At 42.5% G+C, this 10321-nt stretch overlaps 1 protein-coding gene across 1 annotated transcript; it reads left to right on the forward strand.

Moving 5' to 3' along the window:
* Window positions 1-974: 974 nt before the first annotated feature.
* On the forward strand, window positions 975-9855 carry PNMT (phenylethanolamine N-methyltransferase). The gene is made up of 3 exons (XM_044300239.1): window positions 975-1162; window positions 8266-8473; window positions 9263-9855. Exons 1-3 carry the CDS (start codon window positions 979-981, stop codon window positions 9699-9701), a joined length of 831 nt encoding a protein of 276 aa, XP_044156174.1. The 5' UTR covers window positions 975-978; the 3' UTR covers window positions 9702-9855.
* The last annotated feature ends 466 nt before the right edge of the window (window positions 9856-10321 follow it).

The raw sequence follows: 10321 nt of genomic DNA on the forward strand, positions 1-10321 counted from the left end.
GGTTACAAAATACTGAAAAACATCCACTCATACACCTACCTTTCATGAGAGGTTGCCAATCACCATGCTGACTAGTAGCCTATAGACATGGCTTAAAAGGTTGTGTATTTTGCGCATTGTAATTTTTGAAGAAATACGGTCAGCCTTGTGTGATGCACTTAGAAGGTGCTGGGCAACCAATCTGATCTCAGAATGGGTGTGAGATTAGGTCATTAAACTGACTGTTGTAGTCCAACATGCCAAAATCCTGGATCAGTTGGGAAAATGTTGGACATGGAGTCAATGAGAAGGTGTTGACAGCCCTGTTGTTGGCCATGTGTATTGCAACTTATACCATATTATATTCTGCAGTTTTGTTTCTGGTGGTAGGATCTGGTCAAAGTAGGTAGACCTTTAGTACTACAACTTTATACAGAATTTCCAAGGTTGCACCATTAGTAGGCTGCCCATGGGCATTCAGTATAAGTTCAGATATTTAGGGACAACAACAGCAAATATAATGTCACTATACACTGCAATTCTCTAGTATATTCTGTAAATCAAACAACATGGTGTCGTGCTTAGGATACACCAGACAAAGAGAATTTTCTCAAACAATGTGGCCCAATAATTTTACACAATTGAGAATTACTCCTGGAGAATAACACGCTGTATTGTATACAATAACCTAGTCCATATGCATCTGCCACAAATGCGTAATGTGAGTAATGTGAACAGAAAGCCAAGAACAATCTAGATGTATGTGCTTCAGCTCCGGGGCGGCTGGCATCTGGCAGATAAAAGAATGACATTTCTAGATACCCTTGTGCTGCTTTGTAACCCTGGGGGCAGACTGAAAAGTGAATCAATGTAAGAGATGCTATCACAGACAAAGGGTGGAGAATCTTGTAATGGAGAGTGATGGGAGGTGTACCTGTAATGCAGACTGATGATAGGTTGGGAGTGATACCTCCAGTACATAAAGGTGTGAGCCCTGCAATGAGTGCAGTGTTATCTATCTCTTCCAATATGAGCAGCATCCAGGCAGTCGCTGAATCCTACAAGGTATTCAACCCCAGAGCGTACTTACAGAATAACTATGTGCCCCCTAGGGCAGACTTCTCAAGTGAAGACAGCGTCATGTGCTGGAAACTACGCCGACTTCATGAGGCTTGTTCCAAAGGTAAGTCGTCCCGATTACATTAATCCCATGTGTACTATGGTGCAATGATATCATACTATGAATACCGGCAACATTTGTGCTGCATCTGAAGATTGAAAAAATGTGAAGTTGTACTCTGGGAATGGAGTGGGTGGACTGGTATTATGTGGGACAGGGCATGCACGACTCCTAAAATAGTGTGTGAATATTGGTGCTGGTTCCTTGTCTCCACTGGTCATCTCCCTGGATTAGAGTCCATTCACACGTCCGCAAAATGGGTCCGCATCCGTTCCGCAATTTTGCGGAATGGGTGCAGACCCATTCATTTTCAATGGGGCCGGAATATGCTGTCCACATTCACATTTGCGGATCCGCACTTCCGCATCCGTGCTTCCGTTTCCACCAAAAAATAGAACATTTTCTATTATAGTGCCGGCGATGTGCGGTCCGCAAATTGCGGAATGCACATTGCCGGTGTCCGTGTTTTGCATGTGAATGGACCCTTAGACCCACATCTGGGAGTGGAGGGGTAAGATCTGGATCCCTTGTGTGGAGAGACTCCACCATCTGTAAGAGAAAGAAAGCAGGTGACGACTATGTTCTAAACATATACTAGTTCACCCCTCTCTGAGTTGAAGAAATGTATGTGGCAGTCAGCTTTTCTGTTAAGTATGTGGGACGAGTATGTGGCAAGGATAAGAGGGGAGTTGTGGGAGTAACATGGCTAAGAAGCATATGGAGTAGGTGACGGGACTTTCTAATGGGTACCCAGATGTTATGTATGAATTGATTCTTAAACAGCAATATTTCATTGGGAAATCTGCCTGTGTGGAGGTATTGTGTGGTTGTGTGTTGGATGTATCTTTAGTTACAGATGGACATACTGTAGTTCGATTATTGAATGAATAAAAACAATGGGTGCATGAACACTGCGCTCTGGATCACTGCTGGAGCCTGGGACTGACTGAAGCCGCAATGTGACTCATGTCCCTGCCTCTTAACTCCCTAGATGCCGCGGTCAATGGCAACCATGGCATTTAGGCAGTTAGAGGGACAGGGCTCCCCGCAAGCACAATTGCGGATGCCGATGTGGTGCCATGGCAACTGGGGGCCTAGCAAAGGACCCCACGCCTGGCATTAATGTTGGTCTATTAGAGTGTCACAGACGTTGCCGTTTTTGCGGTCCACATTTGCGGATCAAAAAACGGATACCTGCCTTGTGTGTTCTATTTTGCAGAACAGAACTGTCCTATCCTTGATCCTTGTCTGTAAAACAAGGAAAGAATAAGACATTTCAATTTTTCTGTGCGGCTGCAGAACGGACATACTGGTCCGATTTTTTATTTTTTTTAACAATATCTTATTGCAAAATAAACACATAAAAAATAAACACAAAAAATACGACACATTCCCTTTAAAATCAGTTTGCTGCTACTGTAAATGCTTCCATGTGGACATGCCCAACTGAGAATATTTTAAACACACCACACACTGTGCCATGCATTTTTACAAAGAACGGCTTAGATACACTCCTGACTGTGCAATTGCATTGCTTACAGTTTAGATACTTCCCCCACTGTCCTGAATGAGCATTCTATAGAAAACAGCTCTGATATATTCTACTCTGTCCAGAACTTGTACTTGTGCGCAGACAGAAAACGAGAGAGAAAAGGGTTAAGGCTACATTTGCTACAAATGCCTGTGTGACTTCCGTTTTTTCCACAGCCATGTTCAGAACAATGACAGTTTATGGGTGTATTGACGTGTCAGTTTTTTTATGGACTGTGAATGCTGGTCGTCTACAAATAGGACATGTCCTATATTGTCTATTTTCACAGCCTAACAGGCCCTATACAATTGAAGAGAAGCATCTTTAATGGCTGTTTATGTTTATCAGAAAGACATCAGTGACAAAACAGTTTAACCGTGTGCACCTAGCCTAAGGGCTCATGCACACAACTGTATGTATTTTGCGGTCCCCAAAAACTGATCCGCAAAAAATACAGATGAGGTCCGTGTGCATTCCGTATTTTGCGGAACGGAACAGCTGGCCCCTAATAGAACAGTTCTATCCTTGTCCATAATTCGGACAATAATAGGATATGTTCTATATTTTTGGGGAACTCAAATACGGACATATGGTAACGGAATGCACACGGAGTACCTTCCGTTTTTTTGCGGACCCATTGAAATGAATGGTTTCGTATACGGTCCGCAAAACAAACCTGGAACGGACACGGAAAGAAAATATGTTTGTGTGCATGAACCCTAACAGTGGTTGTCTTGTTCATAGGCTTTGAGGGGCACATTTATCAAGCTCGTCTGTTTTTGGCCATAAAATTAGACAGGTGTATTTCATTCGGCTGTCTTTCTTTTGCCGAGTATCTATTAAAGGTGGCACAGAAGTTGATGAATTAGACTAGGCTTATTTTTATTAGTCTGACTTCTTGTGGTTGTCTTTTAGTTAGACAGGTTATTATAGACTGGTTACTTAGACTGGTCTAATTTATTAACGCATGAAAAGTTGCATTTTTGCGTAAAAGAAAAGTCAGGCCCCTTTCACACGAGCGAGTTTTCCGCGCGGGTGCAATGTGTGAAGTGAACGCATAGCACCTGCACTGGATCCTGACCCATTCATTTCAATGGGTCTGTGTACATGAGCGTTTTTTTCATGCATCATTTCTGTCTTACGTGAGAATCGCATAATGTTCTATATTCAGCGTTTTTTATGCAGCCCTGGTCCCATAGAAGTGAGTGGGGCTTCTGTGAAAAACGCCTTGCAGTCTGGATGCAATGCATTTTTTCACTGATGGTTGCTAGGAGATGTTGTTTGTAAATCTTCCGTTTTTTTTCACTCGCATTAAAACTGATCACACCCGCACAGAAAATACTGAAACACTGAACACAATTGCAGACAAAACTGATTGAACTTGCGGGAGAAATGGTGCGAGTTCCACTCAACGCATCCTGACACAATTCGTATAGTTTGCACGAAAGAGGCCTAAATTGGTCCCTGTATGTTATTGCAACTCAGCACTAGAATGAGCCTCGGCTGCAATATACCAGACACAGTCCATGCACAGGAGTGGGGCTGTATTCTAATGGATATGGATTGTGTCAGGATCTGTTCAGGGAAAAACGTGTGGTTTTGCACACAAGTTTAACCACTTTTGCTTGCGTTCAGTGTTTCCATTTTTTCCACGTGGATGCAATTGGTTTTGATGCATTTTTCACGCTTGTGAAGAAAAACGAAAGAATAACAATCTACATCTAGCAACCATCAGTGAAAAACGCATCGCACCCAGATGCCTTCCATTTTTCACGCAAACGCTATTCACTTTTAGGCCTCTTTCACACGGGCGAGATTTCCGCGCGGGTGCAATGCGTGAGGTGAACGCATTGCACCCGCACTAAATCCGGACCCATTCACTTCTTTGGGGCTGTGCACATGAGCAGTGATTTTCATGCATCACTTGTGCGTTGCGTGAAAATCACAGGATGCTCTATTTTGTGCGTTTTTCACACAACACAGGCCCCATAGAAGTGAATAGGGCTGCGTGAAAATCGCGAAGCAATCGCAAGCAAGTGCGGATGCGGTGCGATTTTCATGCACAGTTGCTAGGAGAACATGGTTATAAGGGAAAATAATAGCATTCTTAATACAGAATGCATAGTACAATAGTGCTGGAGGGGTTAAAAAAATAAATAATTTAACTAACCTTAATCCACTTGTTCGTGCAGCCCGGCTTCTATTCTGTCTTCATCTGTGAACCTGTGGTGACCTCACTGCGCTCATCACATGGTCCGTCACATGATCCATCACCATGGTGATGGATCATGTGATGGACCATGTGAATAGCACAGTGACGTCACCAGAGGTCCTTTTCCTCATAGATGAAGACAGAAAAGAAGCCGGGCTGCAAGAACAAGTGGATTAAGGTGAGTTAAAATTTTTTTTATTTTTTTTTAACCCCTCCAGCCTTATTGTACTAAGCATTCTCTATTAAGAATGCTATTATTTTCCCTTATAACCGTGTTATAAGGGAAAATAATACAAGCTACACAACACCTAACCCAAACCCGAACTTCTGTGAAGAAGTCCGGTTTGCGTACCAAACATGCCGACTTTTCTCACGCGCGTGCAAAACACATTACAATGTTTTGCACTCGCGCGGAAAAATCGTGCATGTTCCCGCAACGCACCCGCATCTTTTCCGATAAACGCCCGTGTGAAACCAGCCTTACAGAGCCAGGGCTGTGAGAAAAATACACAATAAAGAACAGGTTGCAATTTTTCCTGAATGCAAAGATGATGTGTGAAAAACTACACTCATGTACACAGACCCATTAAAATGAATGGGTCAGGATTCAGTCCGGAAGCTATGCGTTTGCTACACGCATAGCCTCCGGACAGAAAACTTGCTCATATTAAAGAGCCCTTAGGGTTAATGCACATGGCTATGAGCCAGCTATTTTACACATATAGCAATTGGTATGTTCTAATAAATGCCATACTATGGTGGTATTTTCCCCAAAGAAGCTTCTAAGGGCTCATGCACATGAACGTAACTTCCTTCTGTGTCCGTTCCATTTTTTCGTGGACCGTATACGGAACCATTCTTTTCAATGGATCCGCAAAAAAAACTGAAGTTACCCCGTGTGCATTCAGTTTCCATATGTCCGTATTTCCGTTCCACAAAAAAATAGCAACGGACAAGGATAGGACTGTTCTATTAGGGGCCAGCTGTTCCATTCCGCAAAATACGTAATGCACATGGACGTCATCCCTGTTTTTTTCAGATCCGTTTTTTTTCGGACCGCAAAATACATACGGTCGTGTGCATGAGGCCTAAGGAAGAAGAATACACAGCACAGAGTGGCTTTGCCATGCATGAGACCCTACTTGAGTTTAAAATACTGTGGGTGTGAGATGCCCATGGCACAATCATCGCTTCATCAGTCGTGATCGCAGTGATATGCGTGGGGCTCTCACTCCCAGGAGGAGTCACAGTAATCACATACAGCTACATGTGTAATGACCCAGAGTGCCATTACCACTCCGCACCCTGCTACTGTCTCCTATGGGCTAACACAGTGTCATCTTATGCATTTATTGCAGGTCCTATACAATGTGCATTGCTATTCCTATGTAACTGTTAATGTTCATGTAATGTACCTGGTTCATCAGAAGGTGGAATCGAGCATAGAAAAGCTACATTTACAGAGGATGGAACCTTCTTTCCATTCTCTTCTTTCTCTCTAAGGAGGAGTTTAGTTAGTTATAGGTCAGTGGAGAGTACCCCCTGCTAGGGTTCACATCCCTGCTAGACGTGTCCTGCCTAAGCCAGCTAGAGCACCTTCAGCTTTGCTGGACACAGAGGCCAAAGCCTGAAGACTCTGAAGCCAAGAGGTATAGATTCCCTGGTATTAATCTAGAGACAGACTACAGAGAGAAGTTGCAGCATAAAGAAAGAAGCAAAGTTATACAGTACGTTTGTCAGCACAGCAGAGTCATAGAGCAACAGATTTAGCAGATTTGAGTCTGTTTGCCTGCCAGAGTTAATGCTAACGCCTGCTGGGAACCAAGACAAAGCCTGAAACTGTTGGAGAAATGTTTATTCAAGTAAAGCTGTTATTGAAATTCATCACAAGGTCTGGACTTAATTTATTTCTTCAAATCCCTCAATTATTCCCCCTATTTGCTCTGCTTCGGACGATAACGTCTGGGCTCCAGCGTATCCAGGTAGGAGTATCGTGACACGTGCTCCAACATTAAGGGATATTTAGGCCACCCTACACCACTCTGGCATTCCTACACTTGGGTACCATCTACTACATCACTAAAAGGGGCCCTGTGCTCTTGTTGCTTCACTGCAACTGGCATCACGAAAAACATTTGCTTTATGGGACCCATGACCGCTGCTGTGCATCACACATGGTTATGTGAACTCATTCTGAGATAAACATACTGTTATTTACACAAATACATTTTTTGTCTTTTAGGACATTGTTAGTATGTTCTGTGACTTGTCTTGATATATCAGTTCAGAGTGTGGACATTTTTGTACCTTTTAAATGTATTTTATCAGTTTTTATGGCTTGTAATCGCTGTAACGTCTTACAAGTCCTCACAATGGCCAGTTATTACCTGTCCAAGGGATAGGTGACAAATGTCTGATCGCAGGGGACCCTACCGATCACTAAAACAATGGTCCTGAGCTCCCCTTCCTCATTCTACCTCACTGCATGACCATGTGTGGTGCTCACCATACCCCTTTTGCTTTAGGCCTCATGCACATAACCATGGTTTGGGTCCGGGTTGGATGTGGACCCATTCACTTCAATGGGGCAGCAAAATATGCGGGCAGCACTCGGAACATGTCCTATTCTTATCGGTGTCACGGGCAAAGACAGGACTGCTCTATTGAGGGCCGGAAGTTCCTTTCTGCAAAATGCAGAATGCATAAAGCAGGCATCCATGTTTTGCGGACCGCAAAATGGACATGGGCGTGTGCATGAGGTCCTATATAGTAGAAAAACCTTTACTCAAAGTCATGGCCAGGGACTGTGGTTTAAAGCCATAACTGCGCCAAGAAGGGACATGTCCCTTCTTGACGCGGTGTGTGTGGACAGCCGCCACTTGGAGCTGCAGCAGGAATCTGTTCACAGTTTAGCTCCTTTTATTAGAGTTAAGCCATGCTGCGGATTCGCCCCAGATCTCACCCTCCACCAATGGTTGAATTGTGCATCGAAAATCTGCACAAACAATTCACAAGCTGCAGACTTCCAAATCCGCAGCGTAATACACTAGCAGTGACGGGATTTCCAGAATCTCATGTACACCGAGCAGATTTCACCATTTGAAATGCAAAGAGTGAGATCTGGGGAAAATCCATATCAAAATCAAGCAGATTTTGGTATATATTTGATGAGGAAACGCAGTGAAATCCATGTGGAAAATCTACATATACTATACTGCTGTGTGTATGTACCCTAGAACAACCCCTTCTATCCGCAGGTTATCTGAATTATCGCTCTGCTGTAACATTATTTTTTGCCCTTTTTTATGATCATATAAAGACAGTTAAAAAACCGAAAACAAACATTCTCTTCTGTATTCTTAGGTGAGATAAAAGGACACACCCTGGTAGACATCGGCTCAGGTCCTACAATATACCAGTTCTTGAGTGCCTTTGAGCCCTTTCAGGAGGTGATTCTGACGGACTACTTGGAGGTAAATCGTCAAGAACTGAAGATGTGGCTAAATAATGAACATGGGGTGTTTGACTGGAGTCCCTACTTTGAATATGTCTGTAAGCTGGAGGGCAAAGGGTGAGTAGTCAATAGCATGTTCAAGTGCTCATCATTCTTCTCTCCACCTAATTCTGTGGCTCAATTTGATGACATTTTGCCTTTCAGTGCCAGAGTAGGGCTTTGCAGTAGCCGTATATTTAGGTATCAGATCCTCAGTTTTACCCGATTTGAGTTAGACTCCAATGGGAAAATGGCAAATTCCACATGACTGTTGTCATTCACTTATACCAGAGTGCAAATGTCATGTAAATGCACTGCGTCAGGCCAAAGCTGCAGTCAACGGTAACAGTGAGGCAACATGGTGTTATAGTAGCATTAAAAAATGGTCACGTACTAAAAGCTGCTTAGAGTCTTCAGTTCCATCTATTAAACAGTCCTCATACATGTGCCCAAACTCTTAATAATGGCTTAGTCTCTTATAATCGTTCTGTCCGACCTTGTTATGAAAGAATTCTCCTCAACATAAAGTCAATTGCTGTTGAGCTTGTGCTAATACATAGCAGCCAATCTGAAACACCGAGCTATAATGAATATTCATTGGCTGCGCAATATTTTGAACGAAAGTTAAAATGATGGATTTCTGCACGAGAAATGTAAAAAACAAAACAATATAATGTCTACTAATATCTGGATAAAATCTGTTTGATCCTACAGTACAATACTTATCTTATGTCTTTTGCTTGAGAATCTGAGAAGGAAGTCTGTTGCCTTCTCAAGTCTCTGGTGACTAAATCTTTCATTCCAGTTGTGTATACTGCAGAAGGGTAGTTGTCTTTACTAAACAGCTTTTTCCTTTTGCTTATCCAGAGAGTCCTGGAAAGAGAAGCAGAAACGATTGCGGGAACGTGTGTCTCGTGTGATCCCAGTTGACATCCATCAATCTAGTCCACTAGGAAAAGAAGTAGTCAGTGGTTCAATAGACTGTCTGGTATCTTCTTTCTGCCTTGAGGCTTGCAGTCCCAGTCTAGTGGCCTTTCATAAGGCACTTGAAAATGTAGTTGGGCTTCTGAAACCACAGGGGCACTTTTTATGGATTGGTGCTTTGGAGGAGTCCTACTACTTGGCTGGAGAGGCGCGGTTGAGCGTCTTGCCAGTAACAGAAGATATGGTGAAGAAGGCACTGTCCAAGGCAAAGTGTGTTGTAAGGGAATTTTCTACCTATTCCATGACTCCTAGCATGAAAGTTGGTGTAGATGACGTGAGTGGGATATTTTTTGTTTGGGCTCAGAAAGACACTCCAAAGTGAGGCACTCAACCACATGAACTATTAATAATATTAGATATATGGAGAGGGCTTCAGGTAATGTAATGAAATGTAATGTATCACCTATCTATATGCCATATATAAAAACATAAATATGCAAATAGTATCTAATAAATTCCGCTATTAAAAACCTGTGCACCTGCGTTTGACTTTGACAATGAACCCCTTGAGATACAAGGACTTTTTAACTATCATACGTACCATGCAATCAATTATTATCATTGCCTAGTTTCTGGGTATCAAGGAAGATGTTAATTAGGTTCTGTACAGATGGCATACAGTTTACTCGCAGTATGGTGAAACATGAGCTATGGCAACTGTGTGCTGAATCTAAACTGTGATAGTACATCAGCCTTGGAAATAAATGACAGATGAGACAAAATCGGTCCACACATCAATAAACCTTAGTTTAGATTATGCACTGCCAATGAGAGTGCATTTGGTCCTTTGCTGACATCCCATTTTATAGCAATTTAATCAGACTTAAAGAGGTATTCCGGTTTTAATGATTACATTTATGTAGAGAATAGGATGTTGAACAATTTTCTAATATGCATCTATTTAAAATGTTACTTGTAGACCTTTATTATATTCATACAGTA

The sequence above is a fragment of the Bufo gargarizans genome, chromosome 6 (assembly GCF_014858855.1).
Source record: "Bufo gargarizans isolate SCDJY-AF-19 chromosome 6, ASM1485885v1, whole genome shotgun sequence".
In the NCBI taxonomy this organism is placed as follows: domain Eukaryota; kingdom Metazoa; phylum Chordata; class Amphibia; order Anura; family Bufonidae; genus Bufo; species Bufo gargarizans.

What these genes read in the sequence shown, in the direction of transcription:
- PNMT (XM_044300239.1), top strand. Translation starts at nt 979, where the DNA reads ATGAGTGCAGTGTTATCTATCTCTTCCAATATGAGCAGCATCCAGGCA. An exon ending in TCATGAGGCTTGTTCCAAAG is followed by an intron (nt 1,163 to 8,265) that starts GTAAGTCGTCCC and finishes CTGTATTCTTAG; the next exon opens with GTGAGATAAAAGGACACACC. An exon ending in TGTAAGCTGGAGGGCAAAGG is followed by an intron (nt 8,474 to 9,262) that starts GTGAGTAGTCAA and finishes TTGCTTATCCAG; the next exon opens with AGAGTCCTGGAAAGAGAAGC.